The sequence below is a fragment of the Mus caroli genome, unplaced genomic scaffold (genome assembly GCF_978045245.1).
Source record: "Mus caroli unplaced genomic scaffold, Mus_caroli_1 scaffold_12, whole genome shotgun sequence".
In the NCBI taxonomy this organism is placed as follows: domain Eukaryota; kingdom Metazoa; phylum Chordata; class Mammalia; order Rodentia; family Muridae; genus Mus; species Mus caroli.
In genome coordinates this window covers 13,820,814-13,845,599 of record NW_028227267.1, presented here as the reverse complement: position 1 = coordinate 13,845,599, position 24,786 = coordinate 13,820,814, and the positions used below count along the sequence as shown (strand labels likewise).

Sequence of the window (24,786 nt, the reverse complement as noted above, 5' to 3'; positions counted from 1 at the left end):
CATACCCAAAGCTCTTACCTCATCACACAAAAAAGATGCAAATGCTTTTCATGGGTATGGTGGCTCACTCCGTAATCTCAGCACTTGGGAGGGTGAGTCAGGAGGATCACTAGTTTGAGGTCAGCCTAGGCTACAGAGTGAGATTCTAGTCTGTCTGATTAGTTGATTACTGCTGATGGGGAAAATCCTTTCAAAATGCTCTTATTGGGCCGAGTGTGTGACTATGTAGGAAAGTATTCTCCTGGTATGCAAAAGCCCTGGGTTTAATCACAGCACAACCAAATCTCAGCTTTTGTTGCCCAGCTCCCCATCAAAGGTCCTCAGCTCAGGTGCTGATCCTCAAGTTGGCTTACAGGCTATTTATAGCCTGGCTCCACTTTATGTGCTCAAGTTTTCTAAACTTCCCCACACCGCTGGAATAACAGGTGTATCCACCACACCCAGCCCCCCAACTACTACTGACAACTTAAAGCAAAGTCAGCCCAATACGCTAAGAAAGCAAGCAGTTTGATTTGGCAGCTGCAGGGCAACCCAGCAACCCCTTTACCTGTCATTCTCGGGAATCTCTTCGACTTTCCCAAAGCCAGGGGTAGGCACTGGACAGTTCATGTGCGACGACTGGGCAATGCGAGGCTCAGGGACAGGAATGTCCCCATGAGAGGATGCATGTACTTTCTCAGCATTCAGCCGAGCCAGTTCATGGTCACAGACGAAACACTCAAAGCCATTGAGGTAGTTAGGCAACATGGGATCGTTGACACCCCACTCCCTATGCTCCAGGTTATCCAGAAGAAACTGGTTGGTGATGCCTCCAGGCTGCTTGTATGCCAGGTATTTCATATACTCGTCATCATTTTTGTCCAAAAAGTCAATAAACTCTGCCAACTTTTGAGGGGACTCAAAGTCATCAATTAGGATGACAGAGTGATTATTGGGCGTCCAGTCCCTCACAGAGGGTGATCCACGATACACGGGCACTGCACCCAGATGCATGGGGCGCCACAGTTTTTCTGTCATGTAATCATTGCAAATGGCATTTTCCAGAGCTAAGTGAAACTTATACCGGGACAAAAAGGCCATGAGTTCTGGATCCTCGGTGGTGGCCGTGGCTGTGTCCTGTAATCGCACGGTGGGCGGCTCGCGGTTCTGCAGGCACTTGCCATAGGAATCCACCTAAGCGAGTCAGAGCACGGCGGTCAGCAGGGTGGGGCGTTCGCCCGGCCCACCCCCGCCCCGCCCCGCCTCGCCGCTCTCTCACCCACCGGGATGTACCGCATGAGCTCGCGTACGTATCGGTCCCGGTCGGAAGGCACATCGCAATGGGACTGCAAATAGAGCAACGGCGCGTATCCGCGGCGACGCCACTCGGCGCGCTCCCGGGGCGGAGGCGCGGGCCGGCGCAAATAGGCGGCCCCGGGCAGCCACTGCAGCGGCAGCGGATAGTCCGAGTGGCGGCTGAAAGTGGCGGTGAGATTGAAGAGACGGATGCCCGGGCCGTGGCTCAGTAGGAAGTTATTGAGCGGCGACTCCTCGTGCAGGAGCGCCCAGCTCTGGTGCGCCAGGCGCGGCAGGGGCGCATCAGCCGCGCGGAAGTCCGTGCCGTAAAAGAGCAACGCGCGCGTCCGCGGGTCAGCGCGCGCCCGTCGATCCCGGGACGCCACGCACGCGCCGTGCGCACACTGTATGCGCTCCGAGTCACCTGGGAAGTGCGGAAACAGACCTGGGCTCCACCACAGCAACACTGGTAGGTCCATCGCCTCTCCGTTCCCTGGAGGCGGGGACCCGGGCCCGCGCGCTATCCCCACGGCGCCTAGGGCGGCGGGCGGCCGGAAAACCGCGCCATCCCACGGCTCCTCCCCCTCTGCCTCCCCGGAAGCCTCGGACCCGGAGCTGCTGGCCGAACAGACACTGAGCACCCCCAGGGCGGCCAGCATCGCCTCGGTACAGCGAGCAGCCATGTTCACACCGGACCCCCTCGGACAGCACGAAACCCCGCCCTGCGGCGGGTGGGGAGTGGACACGGTCCTACGCATTAGGGGCACGAGGCGCATGCGTAGCTCCTCTCAGCTGCAGGCAGGGTGGGGGAAAGTCGCGAGTAATGAGAGGGATACTGGTTACATCTTATTTTATTTCTTTACAAATTAAAGATGCATTGAAAAATAAACCAATGAAAAGAAATGAAAGGTCCATAGCAGGGGCATCCTGGGCTGGGAGCAGGCAGGCCTGACCACGGTCATTCCTAGCCCTTGTCCTGCCCAGCCAACTGGAGTTGGAAGATAACTTGTCAGCCACTCAGTCAATACCAAAGCCCAGTAACGTCCTGGCACCGGAAGACAGGGCTCCAGCCATATCTGCCTCTCCCCAACAACGTTTCTGGTGGAAGCTGAGTGGGATGTGGGCTGGCTCTGTGAGGTATTGCAAGTTGACCATCAGGCACTCTACAGAACCATCCAGGATTGGGGCTTCTCCATCTGGAAAGGAGGCTGCTACTTCCCCAAGGTATTAATATGTTTTGCAATTCTTACCCCAGGCTCATTCATCCACGAAGTGCTCACCAATCATTGCAGGGGAGAGAGAGCACGCGCAGTGGAAGTAGAGAGATTAGTCATCCATCCTCAGTAACTATGACTTTGCTACTGACCATCAGGCGCCCAAAGGACCAACTATTTTACTCTCCACCACCTATGGCCTGTACCCCAGCTCTTGTGCACCTGTATATTTTGTCCCTAATATAGGAAGTTGTTGATGACACGGAGCTGAATTTGCCACCTCCTGTTATAACCCTGGGATTCCCACTTCTTCCTACCTGCCCCTTCCTCTTGGAGGCTCATCCAAAGGAACACACTGTTGCCAGGGCCCAGCTGCCTCCAAACCCCCAACACCGAATCATATACAGTGAACTGAGAAACTACATTCATTACAAGAGGATTAGCAGGAGAAAGGGTAGAGTAAGGGGCCCGAGGCACCTTCGATCAGCAGGATCGGACATGACAGAGTGGTAGTGTATTTGAGCCCAGAAAGAAGGTGTCTCCTTATATCTCGCCCTCCCCCCCAAAAGAAGTCAACTGAGGTCAGCTTACATGACTTATACGATATGGAACTGTCCCAATTTCTCTGCCATCCTGGGGTTCTTCCTGGAAGCTGGCCTGGGACCCTATGCCATTTACCCACTTGCTTTAGCTCAGTAGCTGCCGGATCTCCTTGTGCATATGACAGAGAAAGTCCACATAGGATGCACCTCCACTTAGGCTCTTGTCTTCCACCAGGAAGTGCTTGAACAGCATCTCCAGCTTGTCTTCCTGCTTGACCACGATAAGCTACAGCCAGAAGGCAGATTGTAAGGAAGGACAAATGGTAATGAAGAACGCATACACGCAAACGCTCCCTCCCCAGCTTCCTTCCTGATGACTTGACAAGAAATCCAGGACTCAGAGCAGGGTTACTGTGCTGAGCACAAGAGTACTTGTCTGACATACAGAAGGTTCGATATCCAGCCCCACCACTGCAAAACATAGAACATCTGTGTTACCTTCATGTACCGCATTCTCTGTGCCCGTAGGCTATCAATGAGACCTCGAACTTTCTTAGACAGTGGATTATCCAGAACTGGCAGAACACTCTGGAACAAAAATTTATTCATTACTGTGATAAAGTACTTTTAAGTCCATCCAAAGGGAACAACACAGATTTAGCTATCATCTGAAATAAGAATACCAGAAAAACAGTGATAGCCCCTTCCCTCACCTAAGTGTTCTCTGATACATAATAAAGGGACCAGTATGACACTGACCCACAGTCAAATCACCAGAGTATTTCCCATACCCATCTCATCCTTGACACCCTGTTCTCACCAAGCCGCTGGTGATCTGACTAAAGGAGGACACGTTGAAAAGGCTCTGGACAACAGCTTGTTGGACGCTTGCTCCCACCCAGACAAAGAGGTTGAGCCCATTTTCCAGCAAATATATATCGCCACTGCTTAGGCGCTCTTCAGAGGCTCGAACTGCTGGTGGTTCAGTAGTACTATCAAGGGGAGACTTTGTCTAGACAAAAAAGGAAAAAACATCACCAAGAACAACACACTCCTTTATACGCACAAACTAAGAAAGCTAAATCTCTAGATAGTCATATGAAATGTACGTAAAAACAAATTTCTTAGTGTAAAGTAATCCACCCCCTCCTTCTTGGAGGCCCTGTGCTCAGTACAGTGTCTCACACCCTGATCCTCATTCGCACCAGTGGTAGGAGCCGAGGGTAGAAGAAGACATTGGTCTCAGCCACGTCCATGGAGGAAACCAGCTGCCGAACATAGGCACGATCATCAGTAGTGACCTCAGCTCCAGGCTGCAGAACATCACTCTTCAACACACAGTTCAGGTAAACTGGGAGGAGCTTCATGCACTCAGGAAGAATCAACTGAGGGATTTATGGAAATAAAGTCAATGGTCATGAGAAGTCCTTCTAAAATGCAAAGTTTTGTTGAACCAATCCCTCCACTAACATCCTTGCCCCACCTGTCCTGCAGAAGAAGGGCTGGCACAGTTCTTTCTATAACAGGCCAGGATCTGGGCACACTGGGTGATGAGAGTGTCACGGACAGTCTTCACAGGGCTATTCAGAACAGCCCGGTATGCTGCATGGAAAGACGAGTCAGCAGTCATGGGTCTGCTTCCCATCACATGCATCTCCAACCAGCACACCTCCCCACGAGTGCTGAACTCTTAGCCATCCTGGACCTTCTCTCAGCCCCACTTCCACCTTGCCCTGCTTCTACTCTCACCAAACTTGGCCATGTAGTTGATGAGTGTGTCAGTCTCACAGTTTCGATACAGATCAGCCAGCTGGGTGCAGCAGTTTAGGGCCAAGTTGTGGATGCGAAGCCGACGCTGCCCTGCACAGCTGGTATAAAGCAGGGCACACTAGGGAAAGGGAGAAATGGGGAACTCACACCCCTCCCTCACAACTTTACCCAGCCCTTATCTTCCCATTGAATGTACCCCAACTTCTGTCCCCTGCCCCTGTCCCCGCCTGCCACCTGCAGGAGGGCTCCATTCTCTTCATTGAGCCGATCATCATGCTTGAATTCCACAGTCACTGTCTTGTCTCCATCCAGTCCAGCCAACTCCACATCTGTTGTATTGCTCATGTAGAAAGCGCCAAAGAAATCTACAGCACGGATACCTGAGGCCATGGGGACAGGTCAGGGCTAAAGGTAGGACCTATGCCTCAACCACATTTAACCTCAACCAGAACTCACCAGTACTTGTCCGAACCCGCATAACAGCATCAAAGCCAACCACCTTCTGTACATCCCGACGCAGGTCACTTAAGAACCGTTCCTGGTCATTTTCCACCTGCAGTCCATGCCCAAAGTCACATCACTGACCACACAGCTCACCCTGAAGTCAGTCTCCCTGCACCCCTTCCCTCTACAAGCCACAGCAAAAACAAGGATGACAGTGACAATGACATAGCAGGTAGCACACAGAGTGCCTTATATTTAATTATTTCATTCTGTAGATAAATCCTAGTTAGTAAACTCTACTTTGCAGATGAAAGAACAAAAGATGAGCAATTGCGTATTTTAGGCCAGTAAGTGGGAATCTATCAACCCAGGACTGACTTTAAAATCTATAGTGGTTAGGTAACCACTATATCCCGGGCTCAACTTCACACACCACTAAGTTAATCGCTAAAGAGCCACTCCACATATAAGCAGTTATTTTCACACCCAGAATCCTATACCTGGAAGCAGGCATATTTGTAGACAGAGCCTCCAGTAAGCTGGGGAACAACAGAGAGTGTGGCCACATCGACATATTGGTTAGGGAAGAGGAAGAGGTCCACACAGCAGCCTTGGGCCACACACTCTTTGGCCAGAGTCTGATAGGTACCTGTCTGAGGCTGAAACAGAGTCTGAAAGGGAAGAGAAGAAATGTCAAATAGCTTTGCCCATCTTGAGAACTCATAGTTTCAAAACTTCAGACCTATACCACCTTGCATTTCTTTCTCTCTTTCTTCCTTTCTTTCTTTCTTTCTTTCTTTCTTTCTTTCTTTCTTTCTTTTCTTTTTCTTTTTCTTTTTTGGAGACAGGGTTTCTCTGTATAGCCCTGGCTGTCCCGGAACTCACTCTGTAGACCAGGCTGGCCTCCAACTCAGAAATCCACCTGCCTCTGCCTCCCAAGTGCTGGGATTAAAGGCGTGTGCCACCACTGCCCAGCCCACCTTGCATTTCTAACAGTAGGAGAAAAGTTGGAAAGAAAAGGAAGAATAGAGAGGGGAAGGAGAAGGAAGGGAAAGAAAGAGAGAAGAGGAAAAGGTCCAGGGTGTAACTGGGCACACCTATAATCCCAGCACACAGAAGGCAGAGACAAGATTACTACAGGTATGAGATCAGCCTGGACGACTTAGTGAGTTCCAGGTCAGCTTAGGGTACAGAGCTAGACCATCTCAAGCAAAAAATGAAAGAGAAAACGGGAAGATTCTAGTCAAGTCAACCAAGAATTTTGTGATCAGGTTGGCAATAATGGGCAGAATGTAATCTCAGTCCACTCTGAAGAGTTGACATGGGAAAGTCTTCCTCTATAATGAAATGCCCCTCCCATCTTGAGTCACACACCTTCTCCTTGTCTGTGTTGATCAACTTCCTATCATCTCTATTCTTCAGCTTCCCTGGGGCCTCTGCAATGGGCAAGGATGTGTGGAACAGAAACAGCTTTCCTGCACACTCAGCAGCCTAAGAACAAAGATAAACTACTCAGTTACTCCTCCTTTTACTTATCCGTTACTCGTCATCTGTTTCTTTGTTGTTCATTAGGCACTAACTGTGTGACAGGAGTTGACAGTTCTCAATCCAGTAGGTAACATGGTCAGAGGAAAGCGAGAGGAGGTTGCCTTACCTTCAGAGCTTCCATCCCAGCCTGGATAACTGGAGCAAATACTGTCTCCGTCTCTCTTGTATCTGCAAACATTTCTGGAATCTGATCCAATAAGCTGAAAAGACAGGTGATAGCAGCCAACCAAAATTGCCACCCAGATTTTAGCTGCCTCTTATCTGGCTCCCAGACTGACACCTCTGGCCATCTACTAACCGCTCTGCAACTCCCTGGCCTCCTGCAGTTGTATTTCCCCACTCTCTCTCGTCTCCACCATCTGGCTCTTACCTGGTGATAACAGCCCGAGACTCACTGACATTGACTAGGAAGCCATCCAGCAGTGGCACAAACATGTCAGCTACATCAGATACAACCATCATCTGTGGCTGAGCCAAGGAGCTTTTCACATTGTAGAAGTGGAGCACTTTATTATAGGTGACAAAGCCAACTCGGATTGCTGACTCTTCTGCTCCACCCTCCCTGTGGAAGGTGACACTGTTATTCGACTGTCCCCAGACTGGCCACCTTCTTTACCTCCATGTTCCACTTGCTCAGTTAACCCAGAACGCCCACCACTAAGCAAAAGGAAGCAGTCCCTCTTCATCTCTCACCTAGGCAGGTGGTCTAAGAGGGACTTGAGCTCCTCACAGAGGAGCCGGACAAGACCAGTTCTGATGGCATTGTAGGAGACATCAATCATAAAGATGAAGGCAGGAGGACTAGGGAATTTATTGTTCTGTGGAGGAAGAAAATGTTGAGGGAACAGGGAAACAGCAAGCAGGCATTGGGCATCAAAGGGGACCGTGCCAGAGTAAGGAAAATGCTAACAGCTGATTTGGGCTTTTACAATGCTCCACCCACTGTTCCTCTCCAACCACCTTCCTTTACCTTACAGTAATCTACAGTAGCCAAGAATTCATAAGATCCCAGAGACAGCTCAGGACGGTCATAAGCATCCACACGTTTGCCGGTATGATCCAGATGTTGAAAATACTGGGGGGGAACTGTGGGGAGGATGCAGTATGTTATTCAAAATATTCATCTTCAACCCAAGTATGCCAGCTCCTAGCTAAGCCCCTTCACATCATTCCAATACCCGTCCTCCCTTGTGCCTTCTTCCAGCTCCTGAGAAATGCTCCCTCATCTACCTTATGCGAAAGAGAACGATGTGGATGCGAGCCTTGTCCCAAAGCTCAGCCGTCACAACATACCATCATTGATACAACTGCAGAAGGAGCACTGGAAGCGCCTCCCTCCCTCGATGAATGTCATGAGAGGGCACATGTATGCTTTGCAGCGATTACAGCGCAGGGGGCCAGATTCGCCATGATCCACAACATACGGTGAAGCCTAAGGAACAAAGAGAAGAGACTGAGATGGAGGGAGGTTACAGAGGGATCAGACACATGGCAACATATGACACAGACTGGAGGGAGAGGCAGCATGGCTCAGGTATTCTGCCTGGGGAAGGAATTCAGTGGAAGGGAATGAGAACAATGATAAGAACTGGAAAAAACTCTAGCTTGCTCTCTTCATTTTCTATCCCAAAATGCATTTCTTCTTACAAAGGAAGATGGCCTATGAAACTGGCCATAGCAAGCCGGGGACTGCCATGAGTGTATGGAAAGAAAGCCAAAAATTTTACAGAATGGTTCCTCCTGTCCTGGAGATGACTTTTGCTTCCGTCCCTGTGTATCTATGATACTTTCCCCCATCACACACAAGAGAATTCTGTGGGATTTCTATGGGACACCTACTGTTGTCCCATAGATATCATCTTACAAACATAAGAACAGCATCCAACCGTCCTCACTAGCAACCACACAGAAAATGAGAAGGCAGAACATACACTGTGCCTTGATAGTACAGTTCTAGAAAACTCTTTTTAAGTACATTAGGTTGTCAAGACCTAAATAAACAGCTACCTAATTTTTAAAAAATGTTTTTGCCAGGATTAGGGGCACATGCCTTTAATCCCAGCATTTAGGAAGTGGAGGCAGACAGATTTCTGAGTTCCAGGCCAGCCTGGTCTACAGAGTGAGCCCCAGGAATAGGTGTACAAGAAGCCCTGTCTTGAAAAAACAAAAACAAAAAATGCTAATTTTAGGTAATGGATTGACAGATGGGGGCCCAAGCCAGGTTAGGGATGGAGTACTGGATACAATAGTATTTATTTGCCTGTACCCAAGCCATCAAAACTCAAGTTTAACCCCCCACACACAAACACACACATACACAACAGAATAGCAGACTTGTCATCATCCAGAGATGTGACCACACAATGAGAAGTTCCTACATCCAGCTGTCTTGCCTGTAGAAATTAGGTTGGCCCTAACTGTTTTGTTTTAAGACAGGGTGTTTCATGATATAGCCCTGGCTGGCTTCATCACAGAGATCTGCCTACCTCTGCTTCATGAATACCTGGACTAACTCTTTGAGATGGAGTTTACTATGTGGGTAGGCTGTGCTGGGATTCTATGGTCTCCTGTTTCAGCTTCCTAAGGGCTACAATTACAAGTGTAAACCTCCACATACAGTAGGCTCTGGTTCTTATCATTTGTTCCTTCTATGAACCCTGGTCTCACAAAGTAGTTTGTTGGCCTTTGCTTTCATCCTAACCACTGCTACCAGGTTTGGGCCCTGGGAAAAAAAGATACCAAAGATAATGTCTGTCCCCTCCTGCCCAACCAAGATGTCTTCCATGCCAGCCAGAATCCCATCTAGAAAGAAACCGCATCCTCCCCACCCCCTTTCATTGTATTCTAGCCCCTTCCCAGACTTACCTCCTCTGGAGGCAGCCTTGCCAGTGGTTTAATGACAGCGGCCAGAGGCACCTGAGCCTGTTTAGCCATGTCAGAAGTACAAGGGATATTATAGGATGTGCATCGAATGTAACGGGGACTTGCATTCCCTGAAAAAGGTAGAAGGTCTGAGTCACATCACAGACGCCTTGTTGATACCAGCTCTTCATTGGTGAGTCACTCCACCTCCACAAATGTTAAGAGTTGGCAGTAGCTTTTTGACCCTGAAGGACTGAGGTAGCGGGGATTGACTGGTCTCTGGCTTAAGACAGACAAAAGCATGATCCATAGCTGATAGCCTTAGAGAATTAACTGCCATAAGGAAACAGACATTAAAGTTCCTCTCACCTTGGTCTTTCACCAGGAAATTGGTGGTGACTAAAGGTGGCACCTGTCCCCGTACACCAGTAACAAATGGCTCTGAACCCCGGTTGTTTCTATCATCTTCAATAACCTGAATCTGTAGGAAAGAAGTAAACTGAGTGGGTGATAAAACAGGTACCGGACAAAAGCAGGCCACAGCAGGTAGCACACAAACAGGTAGCTTGCCAAAAACCACTCCATGCACCAGGCATGCTCTCCTTTTGGAGACCTTATCAAATGCCACAATACTGACCTTCCACTTTGCAGCAGCTAGCAGGAGATGCAGGGTAAGCCTTGGTGAGAATGGACTTTCTCATAAGCCACCCCCTGACCTCCAATCATTTGTGAGTACCCTTTTGTTTCACTCCAGGAAAGCTTATCATGATAAGACATGATCGGATTCCATTCTCCGTCAAACCTTTCCCTCCCTTCCTCTCCATAAGATACATTGAGTCAGAGTAAAGAGAACAGAAGTCAGGAACCCATATAGAAATGAATCTACCCGGAATGGTTCTAAACTCAATGAAATTAACAAGGAACACAGGGAGGAGAGAATTAAACAGGCAGAAATGATCAGGTAAGGAAGGAAGCAAATGCTGCCTTCCTTTCAGGTGAGCATCAATGGGTCCATACAGGAAAGGATGAGTGCCCGATCCTTATGGCCCAGTCCTCAAACCTCTACTTGTGACAAGACATTGAGGAGAACAAACACAAAAAGGATATGCAAAGCTGGTAGTCAGACCCTTGTTCAGGCTGGTGACCTTTGGTCATTTACTTCAAGATGAGTTTGATAAAACCAGAAAAAGTAAAGGGCAAATAAGACTATATCCCGCAGCAGAAAGAGTTGAAGCTTACAGATAAACCAAAGTCTAAAACTCCTCAAATGAGAAGGTGGCCCACACTCTCCCAAAGCAAGGAATCTCTTCCCCCGTAAGAAATGCTATGAACCTATATGTTCATAGCCACCCATCACAACATTTCTCCTCATAACAAACTGGAAGGATCTGCTGCTCAACTCTGTCTGGTTCCATCATATGCGACACACAAGCTCCTGGAGGAGCCAGCAGGACTAAAACCAAAGCGTAACATGCTCCAGAGCCCACCCTTCGAGGCTGGCCATCCACCACCCAGACTCCAGGCACTGCTAACAGTTCGCTATTCCTTTCGGACATTGTGAGTTGGGGCATGCATATCCTTCAGCTTATAAAAGCAAGGATCTAGAAGTGCTCATGGAGGAGAATGGAAGGGATGGACATGGTGGATGAGGTGAAGTCACAGGCATGCATGAGTGACACTAACACAGGGTGACAAGCACGGACTCCCACCCCCTGCACTTACTGGACTAGGAATGGCATCAGGGTCTATTCTGTGCCTGGTTTTCTGCTGAGGAGGCAGCTCATTAAGTTGCTTTTAGTGTTTTAATAATAAAGGCAGCAGAGATACACAGGGAGGGAGGGAGACAAAAGAACAAGAGGCAGATGTTACTTCTCTAACCCTGGTGAATCAGACATGAAGAGCTGGAGCCTAGCTCAGACTGAAGAAGTCAGGGACCCAGTGCATCTGGAATTCCAAGTCTCTCTAGCCCAACAGAGGCCTCACAAGGCGGCCTCAGTGACTCAGACTACAACAGAGCAAGATAAGCTCAGGTACAATAAGCAGGAGGCAAGCAGGATTCTCTAAGGAGGCCCTAATGGGAAAAAAACCTTGAGAAACAGAAAGTTCCCTGGAAGGTCAAACCTATACCTAAGGACTTCCGTGCTGGGAGATGCCTCGGCTATCCAGCTAGACTTTCCTTCCCACCGTGGAAGAAGAAGTGGAGTGGGGGCAGGAAGAACCTGTCAGTCCTCCTGGGTTCCCCCTTAGACAATAGGCTTCCTCACCATGGTAGTTCCTCAAAGGAAGAGGGAAGAGAACGAATGGAATATGACAATGACTAAGTATGAAGAGGTAACTGACATCAATGTTACAGACAGGATATAAAGCAGGCCCCATGTGAAAGAACTACTCTACCTGCGTCTGATAAGGAAGGGGTGAGTATTCCAGCAGCTCTACGGGACAAACCTCATTGGACTTTCTATGCACCCTGCCTTTTATGCTGTGATTGGGACCTGCCAGTCAATAGTACTGGGGGCGCTGGGGAGGGGGGCATCATCCTACAACACTGCCTACACAGGAGCAAAGAGAAACCAGTGAGGCTTTCCTTCCTGCTCTGATTACCTAACACCAGAGAGCTCCTACCTGCTCTGAGGAGCAACAGAATGACGCCCTACTAGAGCTAAGGGAGTGAGACATGGCCACTACTCCACAGAAGGACAAAGATGACCATGTTATTATTGTTTATTACAATGCCCTCAACCCAAAGCTCTATCACCATCCTGATCACTCTTGGTTTCTTTCTTCCCTGTATTGAGTTAAACTGCCTTAAAGACTTTGGGAACTTCAAGTCCACTTCAAATGCTTAGATTAAGAAGATGGTTGAAAATGAAATGTCAAAAATGCCAAGCAAACGTGTCATCTAGGTCTGTCTGCTCCTCTGATCCACAACGTATCTTCCCAAGACCATGAACCCCTACTTACAGGGCTAGGTATGGCATCAGGGTCCAGACGCTTAGGAGGCAATGGCTGGGGAGGCCCAGGCTGACTGCCAAAGGCAGGTGCTCCAGGGTATGGGCTCTCATAATTAGGTTGAGGGCCTCGAGCTGGTCCAAAGGAACCTGAGAAACAATGACAAACACAAAATCCCTTCTCTATCTCTTCTTAAAGCCTCAAGAAAATAACTGGGCTGGGCAGTGGTGGTGCACGCCTTTGATCTCAGCACTTGGGAGGCAGAGGCAGGTGGATTTCTGAGTGCTACATACAGAAACCCTGTCTCGGGGAAAAAAAAAAAAAAAAAAAAAGAAAAGAAAGAAAAAAGAAAATAACTGGACCCTTTGAAACAGATTATGAGGTCTAGTAGTGCCCGAGGAAGCCACTCAAAGAAAGGCCACGCTATCTGAATGAACTAAGAGGCATGAGAATTATCTTATAAATCTCATACCCTAGCAATAGCTGGTTTACTTAGCAAGCAGTACCAAAACAAAAACTCTCAATAGCTGGACAAAGCTTGACTTCTAGCCAGATGCTGGGAAAAACTCACCATTTTGCTGCAGCTGATAACCAGGCTGCTGAGGGGAGTGCATAGGTGGTGGCGGTGGTACTGGGGCCCCAGTCATCTGGGTGCCCGGGGGAAGAGCAGGAGCAGGAGGCGAGGACACGTGGTTAGCCTGGTTCACTGGAAGACTCCCAAAGCCCTGTCCAGGAGGGAGTAGTCCAGTCATGGAAGGCATCTGAGGACCACCTGAAGCTGGGGATGTGAAGCTGGAAGCCAGAGGTGGGGCAGAACGAAGGGGAGGCTGGACTCCAGGATGACCTTGAGCCTGGCTAAGGGGAGGAGCCTGGCTCTGAGGATAGGAGCCGTATGGACCAGAATTAGGGAAATTTCCTGAGGCTGAGGCCAATGATGTTGGTGGACCTGAGAGACAGAAGAGGTAGAGGTGGAGGCCAAGTCATTCTGCCCCATTTGGTAGTTTCTGCTCCCACCAACAAAATAACAAACAAACAAACAAAACCAAATCAAAAACAAACAAAAAACAAATCAAAAGACTGTCCCTGCATCTGGGATTCAAAGGTGAAAGAAATAAAAATTTCTAGGACCCAAATTTCTGAAAAGTAGATGATAGTGTCCTGGTCCCACAACTACTTACCATAGCCCAATCCAGAAGGGGGAGGGGCCTGGGCCACAGCACCAGTGATCTGCATTCCGGCCAGCTGTGCAGTCACCTGTGTACTTGTGGGGGGAGGACCATAGGGCTGAAGCACAGCTGGCTGGCTGACCACAGGGGCCAATGGAGGCCCAAACTGCTGAGAACCAGGGACCCTGTAAAGAGAGTGAAAGCAGAGGTGACTTGAAGGTGGGATGTCTCCCAAAGCTGGCAGTGTTCCACACCACAACAGGAAGCTACACTATGTTCCGGCATTTAGGTTCATCCGGGGCTGAGAGCTTCATACATGTACAGCTGTGGCAAAGTGAACTTTCCACTAGGCTCACGCCACACACACCAAACACTCTCAAGTCAAATACTATTGATTTTGATAGTCAAGTTACCATCTCCTGAGCTTCAATCCTAGATCAGTTTTGTGAGAAAGTTGAAATAAAAGGCAGACAAGGGCTGGAGAGATGGCTCAGTGGGTAAGAGCACCCGACTGCTCTTCCAAAGGTCCAGAGTTCAAATCCCAGCAACCACATGGTGGCTCACAACCATCCGCAACGAGATCTGGCGCCCTCTTCTGGAGTGTCTGAAGACAGCTACAGTGTACTTACTTACATATAATCAATAAATAAATCTTTAAAAAAAAAAAAAAAAAAGGCAGACAAAAACAAGTGCTCGCAAATGTGAGACTGAAAAATACAGATAGATGGTTGGGTGGATACTTGGTTTTTTGTTTTCCAAGACAGACTTTCTCTATGTAACCCTGGCTGCTCTGGAACTTGTTCTGTAGACCAGGCAGGCTTCAAACTCACAGAGATCCACCTGCCTCTGCCTCCAGAGTGCTGTGTGTGTGTGCATGTCCACATACATGCCAAGATTAGTGAATGTGTGGAGGTCAGAGAACACGCTTCAAACATGAGTTCTCCACTTGCACCACGTTGATGCAGCCTTTCTAGTTTGTGCTGCACAGCATACTCCAGGATAGCTGAACCTCAAGCTTCTGCTCAGTTCTCCTGTACACATCCCATCTCATTGCCAGAGTGCTGGGATTACAGATGTGCACCATGCATCTGGAATTGGTTGTGGTACTTAAATTGAGGTTATCAGGCACTATTACCCATTGAATCGTCTCCCCAGTCCCTCCCTACCTTATTTTATCTCTACTAAATAACTAGTACTTTATATTTGATCAGTTCTATTCATTAACTCATCTAGCCAGACAGTCACTTCTCCTTCAACTGGTACGCATCTCTCTTACGTGTATTCTGCTGAGACTTGAACCCAGACACTTGCATATGCTAGGCTAGCAAGGACTCTAACGGTGAACTATCACATTGCTCCCTCCCATCCCTTGCTTTCAACTAGTGTTTCTGCTAGTGACCCCTATCTCAAACTCTTTGTTGGACTTTGCACCTCTTTGTGGTCCACAACACTGAACATGCCAGCCACACAGCAGACGCTCAACAAACCTTGTCAGACTTGCATGGTGGTCCTCAAGTAGTGTGAATCAATGCTATCAACTGCCCAGTGCTATGCTGTCAAATGTTCTACCACACCTATATACAGCATCTATAGTTTTTCTGTTTAATCTAAACCTACAGCAAAAGAATGAGACAGAGCAAATAGAAAGCTAAAACACTAAAAGCATAACAGAACGAGCTAGAACCAAAGTCTAAAACTGATATCCAACTTCCTCTTTAAGATGTAACATAGAGCCGGGCGTTGGTGGTGCACGCCTTTAATCCCAGCACTCAGGAGGCAGAGGCAGGCGGATTTCTGAGTTCGAGGCCAGCCTGGTCTACAGAGTGAGTTCCAGGACAGCCAGGGCTACACAGAGAAACCCTGTCTCGAAAAACCAAAAAAAAAAAAAAAAAAAAAAAGATGTAACATAGATAGATATATATACTTGAATAATTCTAATACAGCCAATGGCCTAAGAAAGCAGTCAGAAAGTACAAACCACTACATCCAAAAGGTCCAACAAGTGTCTCCTTCACCAACAAGGGTCTCCTTCATTATTCCCTCCCCTTTCTTCCAGGAGGAACGACTCCTAATTCTTTTTTTCGAGACAGGGTTTCTCTGTGTAGTCCTGGCTGTCCTGAAACTCACTCTGTAGACCAGGCTGGCCTCAAACTCAGAAATCTGCCTGCTTCTGCCTCCAGAGTGCTGGGATTGAAGGCGTGCGCCACTACTGCCTGGCACTACTCCCAATTCACAATTACGGTCCCCTTGTGTTTAAAATACTAGAGTTCAGTTTTGTCAATTTTTAGCCTTTTAAAAATAGAATCATGAGCCGGGCGTAGTGGCGCATGCCTTTAATCCCAGCACTTGGGAGGCAGAGACAGGCGGATTTCTGAGTTCGAGGCCAGCCTGGTCTACAAAGTGAGTTCCAGGACAGCCAGGGCTACACAGAGAAACCCTGTCTCAAAAAAAAAAAAAAAAAAAAATAGAATCATGGGCTGAAGAGGTTAAGAGCAATGGTTTGGCTTCCAAAGGACTTGGGTTCAGTTCCCAGCTCCCACATAGCAGCTCACAACTCTCTGTAACTCCTGTTCCAAGGGACCTCATTCATTCATATATGTGTGTGTGCGTATACATATATATGTATATGTATTTATGTATATATATATGGTGTGTGTATATATGTCATCAATGTACATAAAATCATCACACACATACACACATTGATTTTTATGGGGGGTTTTCATATTTTTTGGGAAATTTATGACATTCCCATTCCATTAAATGTTATTCCATTAAGCCAGACAGTGGTAGCACACACCTTTAATCCCAGCACTCAGGAGGCAGAGGCAGGTGGATCTCTGTGAGTTCAAGGCCAATGTGATCTATCTGAGTGAGTTGCAGGACAGCTAGGACTGTTACACAGAGAAACCGTGTCTCAAACAAACAAACAAATGCTATTCCATTAGACATACTATAGCCTGAGTAGTGAGGTGGCTCATGGTACAGGTAAAGGCTCTTTGCCAACAAGCCTAAGCTGAGTTTGATCTCTAGATCTCTATGGTAGATGAAGAAAACCAACGCCTGCACGTCATCTCTGCCTCTGCACTCATCATGCATAGATGCAAACAAGACACTGTAATGACAAATACTTGCCAGGTACTGATGGCACGCACCTTTAATCCCAGCTCTTGGGAGGTGGAGTCAGGCAGACTGAGCTCAAAGCCAGCCTGGTCTATAGACCTAAGACAGCCAAGTCTACACAAAGAAACTCTTGTCTTGAAAAAGCCAAAAAAGTTGTAACTTAACTAAGCATATTTGAGTTTTAATGTTTTTATGAGGTTGTCTGTCTGTCTGTCTGTTTGTTGGTTTGTTTTTGTGGTCCTAGAGATCAAACTCAGGGCTTTACCACACCAGAGAAGCATAATTTGGGATCAGTAAAAATACTATTGCTGAGACTAGAAAGATAGCTCAGGAGTTATGTGTGTATATCTTTCTTGCAGAAGACCTGAGTTCAGTTCCCAGCACCCACATAGGATGGCACATAACTTCTTCCCCCCTGCCCACCAGCCCCGTTCACTCCGGCCCCGCTCCAGCCATATTTATTTCATATATGTGGGAACACTATCGCTGTCTTCAGACAATTACAAATGGTTGTGAGCCACCATGTGGTTGCTGGGAATTAAACTCAGGACCTCTGCAAGAGCAATTGGTGCTCTTAACTGCTGAGCCACCTCTCCAGCCCTAGGCTCATAACTTCTTGTAACTCTAGCTCCAGGAGGATCCAATGCCCCCCATGAATACCTGTACCATCACACATACACAATTTAAAAGTGAATCTTAAAATAATAATAACAATGCTGCTTTGGAGATTATACAATTAACTTGCATATATAGGTATAGTCTTTGCTTGATTTTTTTTTGTTGTTGTTGTTTTGACACGGGGTCTCACTTATAGCCACACTGGCCTTGAACTCACAGAGATCTGCCTGCTTCTGCCTCTGAAGTACTAGGATTAAAGATGTGTGCTGTCATACACAGCCTGAGTTTTTCTTTGAGACCAGACCTTCCTATGTTGCCAAAATGGCATCAAACTCTTGCACTCAAGGAACCACTGCCTTAGCTTCCCTGCTAGCTCAGTCTACAGGCATGTGCCACTATGTGGCTTCGCCTAGATCTGTTCAGAAGGGTTGTTGGTACTATTCTTTGTTTGTTTGAAATCATCTCCAACGTGTAGCCCAAGCTGGCCTCAAACATGTGATTCTCCTGCCTCAGCCTCCCAAGAACTAGGGTAGGTCACCACACTAGGCTTATACCACTTTTATTATTCCAAAATGTTCCCTTCCCTCCCTGATTACCAACAACCAACCTGAACAAAGCAGTGCCCCTCATTCTCTCGGACAGTGCTCAGAGACTGTTTCTGCAGGTACTGTCCAAAATCAGTCTCGATTCCCAGCACCTAGTGGGAAAGTGCAAGGACTCACTTCCTATTCGCTAGCACCTGCTTGAGTTTAAGACCCTGGCTTCTTGGGTTGATGATTTCCACCTAATGAGTGCTCTGACCTCAAATCCCACTTAGTCTCTGGCCTGTGAGGCTTTCATTTTCTTTCTCAGTTGTGGGTAAATTTTTTTTCTTAAAAATACTATTTCATCTCTCTTTTCCAGAGTACTTCAACAAAACAGTTTTCAGATTATAAAAATATTCTACCCCTAGCTGAAGCCTTTGATCTGCTGTGTACTGCAGTGGCAATACACCCCTTTAATCCCAGCATTCAGGAGACAGAGGCAGGTGGATCTCTGTGAGTTTGAGGTCTAACATGGTCTACAGAACGAGTTCCAGGACTGCCAGAGCTACACAGTGAGACCATACTGAAAAATCTGCCCGCTTCTCCAATTTCTTGACTCTGCAATTTGTCTGTCTATTTTCATGAATTGTGTCCCCAGTTTGCCTTATCTAAGACTTACACTCAGTGCTTACATATGGATACAAGACACTTGGTAAGTGCCAGGAATCATTTTTCCATTTCCATACCCACTACCTGGTTATATTTTTTTCATCTGCTACCAGAACCCAAACAACATCCTGAGACATGACCTCCTTCCTTTCATGGACTCTGATGCAAAGAGAACTTTATCAGGTTCTCATTATGCAGCTTTCCTTCTAAGTCTGTTCATTTCAGAACTGGCTGTGTACAAATTTAGCCAGTCAGTCCTACTAAGTGCCTGGCCTCGTGAAAAGGGAGGCAGATACAGGCAGCCCTGAGCTCCTTCCCGTTTCCTCCTTAGCATAAACTCATGAGGACTGGAACCACTGTGGGAATAGATATCTGGAAAAGTCGGGGATAATATGGAAAAGAACCCAGGTACTAAGATGGGTCCACAATAGAGCAGGGCATCAGTAGCACCTGTAACCTGGGAAGGCTGGCAGCATGGCGCAGCGGGTAAAGATGCTTGCTGTCAAGCCTAAAGACTTTTGAGTTTGATTCCCAGAACCCACACACTAGGAGAGAACGGATTACTACACGCTGTCCTCTGACTCTGCATACATGCCCACACAGATATCGTTCACACATACAAAATAAATCAATGTAATAGGATAGACAAAAGAAAAAAAAATAGACCCTCATAATATTCCTAACCTTCTTTCATCACATTGAGTTCAGGCTCACCTAGTACATACCTTTGCATCTGGGCTGTGGGACTTGGCCCATTCTGTATATCACCTTGGCCAAACTGGCCATATGTAGTCTGACCACAAGGGACCTGTGCTGCAGAGGCTGGAGGTGCCCCTGAGGAAGGTGGGGCTCTTGGCACACCTGAGGGTAAAGAACAGAAACTAAATGGATGGGAAATAACTTTCTCCTCCATCTTGAGGCAAGAATGCAAAACGAGAATCAGTAAGAGAAACCTTCACTGACCTCACAGCAAAACAGACACCACGCCACTCTCATCTGGCATGTGAATGTCCAACAAACAGGCTACTTGTTCTGACTCTGAAGCTGGTCAGAACAACACAACGTAGGACCTTCCTCTCACTAACACACACTTTCTCATTCAATCTAAGACAGCCTTCAACCTTTTTCAGGAAAACATCTTACTCCACAACTTAGAAACTTGGATACATGTAGAGGGTGATGTAGAAGATGATCAGCAAGAATATAGTGAACTATTCTATAAGAACGTAGGGTTTGGCAGGCAGTGGTGGCGCACGCCTTTAATCCCAGCACTTGGGAGGCAGAGGCAGGCATATCTCTGAATTTGAGACCAGCCTGGTCTACAGAGTGAGTTCCCGGACAGCCAGAGCTACACAGAGAAGCCCTATCTTTAAAAAAACAAAAGAAAGAGAGAGAGAGGCAGAGAGAGAGAGAGAGAGAGAGAGAAATTATGGAACCCAGGATGTGGTCAGTTACTTGCCTAGTATGAAGCCTTGGATTCAACCCCCAGCACCTGCCAGGGCCTGGAAAGATGGCTCAGTAGTTTAAGACCTGGGTTCTAGTTGCAGAGGATCTATGCTTCATTCCCAGATGGTTCACAACCTTCACTAACTCCAATTCTAGAGAATCGGAGCCCCTTTTGTGATTTCTGAATCCATACATGCAGGCAAAACAGTCTCACCAGTAAAAAAAAATAATAATAAAATAAAAATGTAGTGAATCTAAAAGAAACTACATGGGGGTGCACACCTATAATCCTAGCATTTGGGAGTCAAGAGGACCAGAAATTCACGAAACGGAGCATGAAAGTGGGGCATGTTTGCATGTTTGTTTTGTTTTGCTGGGGCCTGAATCCAGGGTCTCATGCATGCTTGGCTAGTGTTCCTTCACTGAGCTATGCTGGCCACCAGAAAGGCTGCTCAGACCCCGCTTTGTACACTTCCCATATCCTATGCACACTCTTCTTGCCCACTTCCATGTTCAGGAGAGTTCTAACAAGTTGGAGACCTTGTTTTTTCCTCCAAAAGTTCTGCAGGACAGTCTCGGCTTATCCCATTGTTAATGCCGTTACCTACATTCTCACAAAAGCTGGGCTCTGTCCTTTCTCTGATCACACCTCCCCTCAACACTGCTTTCACTGAGCTTAGGCATGCTTTTACAATGTTCTGACCCATAGGAGAAATCAGATTCACAAGCTGAACTTTTCACTAACCATAACAGCCCAACAGATTTCCTTCAATAACAAGCCTCTTTCAAAAGAGAGTGACAGACTACATTCTGAGAAGTCAAACATAACAGAGCAAAAATGGACTCTGTCCAGTCAAAGTTCCACTCCAGATCAGGGCACTTCTAAAAGAACCAAGGCCTAATTTTACTACTTCACCATTTGCTTTTGACAGTGATTAAAGTTCATTCATTTTCAAAACCTACCCATGTCTTGCCTGCCTGATACTTCCCCTCTTTATTAACATACTCCCTTCAGGTTTTCCTATGCATTTATTTAGATGTGAGTGTGTACTTTATTTGTATGTGTAAGAGTGCTCTGCTCACATGGATGGCTGTGCATTACATGCGTGATTGGCGCCTGCAGAGGTCAAAGAGGGAATTGGATCCCTTGAAACTGGAGTTATGGGTGGTTTGAGCTGCCATTTGGGTCCTGGAAATTGAAACTGAATCATCTCCAAAAATAAGAAGTGCTCTTGCCGGGCGTGGTGGCGCATGCCTTTAATCCCAGCACTCGGGAGGCAGAGGCAGGCGGATTTCTGAGTTCAAGGCCAGCCTGGTCTACAAAGTGAATTCCAGGACAGCCAGGGGTATACAAAGAAACCCTGTCTCAAAAATCCAAAAAAAAAAAAAAAAAAAAGTGCTCTTAACAACTAAGCCCTCTCTCTAACCCCCATAAAATGATATTATGTTTTTATTGCATGTGGAGATCAGAAGTCGATTGTTCTCTCCTTCCACGCACGTATGTATCTCAGGGATTGAACTTAGGTCATTATGCTTAGTGGTAAACACCTTTACCTGCTGAACTATCTCAAGTCTCTAAAACCACCCCACCCACATCATTCATTCATTCATTCATTCATTCATGGTTCTGGGGATTGAGGCTAGGATCTCATACTTGTTAGGCAAGTACTTTGCTAATAATTTATAACTTCTTTTTTCATTTTTATTTTTAGACAGACTCTTACTCTGTTCCCTAAGTTGGATTTGGACTCACTCTACAACCCAGGCAAGCCTTGAGGTTGGATTCCTCCTACTGCACCCTCCCTTATAACTGGAATAACAGGCCTGTGACAGTAGGCCTGGTGGAATCTACTCTCAAACATAGGGTTTGGTTGCTGTGCAGTGCTGGTGCACACCTTTAATCCCAGCACTGGGGAGGCAGAGGCAGGCTGATCTCTCCAGGCCAGCGTGGTCTACAGAGAGAGTTTCAGAATGGCCAGGGATACCCAGAGAAATCCTGTCTGGAAAACAACAACAAAAGACTCACAGAGCTTGGCATCCTCTACCTCTTCAGCCAGCACAACCAAAAGTCTACTACTAATAACTTTATAAGATGTGCCAGGTTAGCATGTGGAGGGCCAGCTACCTTTCTTGGAAAAGTAATATCAAACAAAGCTGAGGACTGGCAGCAGCGTAGCTCAACACTAAAGCATATATACATGGGGCCGACATTCAACTCCTCCCCAAGAGATACACAGAGAATCTAATGCAACACAAGATTCTCTTATTTCACTCACATCACACAACATTCAAGAAGAGGAAACCCAAGCAAAGGAAAATAAAGACAGTAAAAGATCCAGGGAGTACTCTATGTCAGGCATACAAAAACACTTTCACACTCAGATTCATTTCCACACAAATGTGTCCCAGAGTAGTAGTATAGTTAAGAACCAGAAGTCAAATAAGAGGCATTTTCAACACATATGAGGAACAAGTGACTTCAGGGAGACAAAGTCAACAGGCAACACAAGAGCTATGACCACAACCCTTCCATCCAGCTCTCAGTAATACAGTAACAGTAATGAGGCTGTGCAGCGTGACACCCACCAAAGTGAGCTGTGACTGAATCTGGAAGATGCATTCTTACTAGGTGGCTTAGGTAGAAACAGTCACATGTAAAAACGAGGCGAGACAAGACTATTCCCAGGGCCTTCATTTTCCAAGAGTCAGACTCATGTTCCTCAGTCACAGTACCAAGCAGCTCTGTTAAAGCAACGCAATCGAACCTGAAGACTGCTCATTCCCTGCCCTAGCTCAAAACATACCTTGAGGAGGTGCCTGCTGATAACCTGGCACTGGGCCATTGTAGGCTCCATAGGGAGTAGCAGGGGCTGCAGGTCCTGGTTGCCCACCATAACTAGACTGATGATACCCTGGGTAGATGGGCTGGTTCTGCCCAAATGGTGGAACAGGCGGAGCTGACTGGTTGACATTCATTATGAGAGCATCCCCGATCTGATCTCACCTATTGAATGAAGGAAAAGAACGAAATCAGTCAAAACAAACTTTCTAAGGAGGGAGCAACTATTCAGGGAAGGAAGGAAGAGATGAGAAGGGATTGACCTTATCAGGCTGTGATCAGTTGAACTGTTCCCACACTACCACAGGATCTCAGAAACTTCCTGCCCCGCCACTATGTAGTCACTTTCTTCAAAGCAAGGATTTTGTTACTGTGAACCCCATGTTGTGTCACTGCCAAGAAGGTATAAATTTCAACTTCAGACAGACTTAATGGAACAGAACAGCAGGAGCCATTCTCCCGTGGTATGACTTTCAGTGTCTAGTCAGTCACACAGAGTCCTCTGCCTGATAACTACCATGATGTTACAGGTAAATAAAGCAATGTTTCCACTTTCCATTCATTGTATCTACCACCAAGTCATCCATTCATCCCCAAAACAGAATCACTTCAAATGTACTGGGTTTTGTTCAAACACACACACACACAAAGAAAAACTGTAAAGTAGCTATTTGGGAGAAACAGTATTCTTTGTCTGACATACAATAATCCAAATGTTACTCTGACCCCAGTCTTTCCATGAACAGAATGTATTAACCTCACAAATGAAACATTAAGATTAAAAAAAAAAAAAAAAAGTAGCAATATTCCATGACAAAGGTCATTCATCTCATCCCTCAAGCAGAGGACTATGGGTATTCTAAATCCAGGAGCATGCCTGTAATTGTTTCTGTTCTAAGGTTTGTTTGATAAGTCGCTATCAAACTATTGCAATCTTGCCCAGCAACAGAAGGGTGAGTTGGAGGTCCTTTTCAGGGGTCATTCCAACAAGGGGACTGGAGATCTAAACATCATTCTAATTATTCTACAAGCAGAAGAGGCCCAGGAAGAGTGAGACCTCCTTTCAGGTGCTGCAGTAGAACAATAGGTCTCTCTTTGCTAGGAGAGCCCAAAAGCTAAACCGCTGCCGGACTGAAAACTCTGTAAAGTCAAAGTCATTTTAGAACAGTCCTTCCAAACCCTAAACGTTGCACATGCCACCAACATCAAGCCTGGGAAACGTCCCTCTCCCTTTAAGTTCCTGAAGGAGGCTGAGGGACCGAATAAGCTCGGAGTCAAACTCCAATCGTGACTCCATCCTAGGTGGACAGCCGAGGGTGACAACCCAAAGGGGCGGGGCAAGCTTCCTAGAACTCTGAAAGTACCCGAGATGCGGAGGCTTGAGAGCTCTATAGAGATCGAGATCCGGAAGCCAAGCCAACCTCTAGGGCCACGAAGAGGGCCGGTTCACTAAGCAGTAAAGACCAATCCTCTAATGCCCTTCAACATGCTGGGAGGGCGAAGGGAGCCGGAACCTGGGCTAGGAGGTGAAGGGAGGGGTCCGGGGACCTAAGACCGATCGCTGGCCACAGATACGAGAGGTGAGGGTCTCTTTCTAGGCCCCGCCTCCAGGCTCCTCCCTTTCCTCTAAAACCGGACAGCGATCAGGCCAAAAATACCCTGGCCTCTCCTCAGCATTCCTCCCCACCACGCAACCTCGCGATGCCACTCCTCACCCGGCTCCAGATCCAGGTTCGACTTCGTTCCTAACGTCAAGGCTCCCAGGCTCAACTTCCGGTTCCGAGGGGGGGGCTGGCG

General features: G+C 47.2%; 2 protein-coding genes and 1 long non-coding RNA gene across 8 annotated transcripts in view; 1 reads left to right on the top strand and 2 right to left on the bottom strand.

The window, feature by feature from the left end:
- Pofut4 (protein O-fucosyltransferase 4) overlaps nucleotides 1–2,073 on the bottom strand; it is a 5,894-nt gene extending 3,821 nt beyond the window's left edge. For both annotated transcript variants that reach the window (XM_021182538.3, XM_085828403.1), the window contains exons 1-2: nucleotides 1,263–2,073; nucleotides 548–1,173 (exon numbers count right to left, since the gene is read on the bottom strand). In XM_021182538.3, the coding sequence (XP_021038197.2) occupies nucleotides 548–1,173; nucleotides 1,263–2,051 (1,415 nt within the window). In that variant the 5' untranslated portion in view covers nucleotides 2,052–2,073. The remainder of the gene's footprint in view (nucleotides 1–547; nucleotides 1,174–1,262) is intronic.
- LOC110309798 (uncharacterized) overlaps nucleotides 1–8,116 on the top strand; it is a 14,076-nt gene extending 5,960 nt beyond the window's left edge. The window contains exons 2-3 of the long non-coding RNA XR_002379743.3: nucleotides 7,771–7,845; nucleotides 7,998–8,116. This is a non-coding gene — a long non-coding RNA (uncharacterized LOC110309798). The remainder of the gene's footprint in view (nucleotides 1–7,770; nucleotides 7,846–7,997) is intronic.
- Nucleotides 2,111–24,786, bottom strand: Sec24c (SEC24 homolog C, COPII component). 5 transcript variants are annotated; one of them, XM_021182534.2, is made up of 24 exons: nucleotides 24,705–24,786; nucleotides 22,955–23,154; nucleotides 19,430–19,565; nucleotides 13,783–13,955; nucleotides 13,176–13,550; nucleotides 12,617–12,753; nucleotides 11,378–11,446; nucleotides 10,025–10,136; nucleotides 9,659–9,786; nucleotides 8,087–8,225; nucleotides 7,764–7,879; nucleotides 7,487–7,611; nucleotides 7,164–7,355; nucleotides 6,900–6,993; nucleotides 6,620–6,736; nucleotides 5,746–5,916; nucleotides 5,258–5,354; nucleotides 5,036–5,181; nucleotides 4,781–4,919; nucleotides 4,515–4,633; nucleotides 4,237–4,416; nucleotides 3,852–4,043; nucleotides 3,530–3,619; nucleotides 2,111–3,317 (listed from the first exon to the last, which is right to left on the bottom strand). In XM_021182534.2, exons 2-24 carry the CDS (start codon nucleotides 23,124–23,126, stop codon nucleotides 3,177–3,179), a joined length of 3,360 nt encoding a protein of 1,119 aa, XP_021038193.1. In that variant the 5' UTR covers nucleotides 23,127–23,154; nucleotides 24,705–24,786; the 3' UTR covers nucleotides 2,111–3,176. The 5 variants fall into 5 exon arrangements, with proteins under 5 accessions (XP_021038193.1, XP_021038195.1, XP_029324713.1 ...); XM_021182536.3 differs by lacking the exon at nucleotides 24,705–24,786 and adding an exon at nucleotides 24,354–24,685; XM_029468853.2 differs by lacking the exon at nucleotides 24,705–24,786 and adding an exon at nucleotides 24,411–24,685.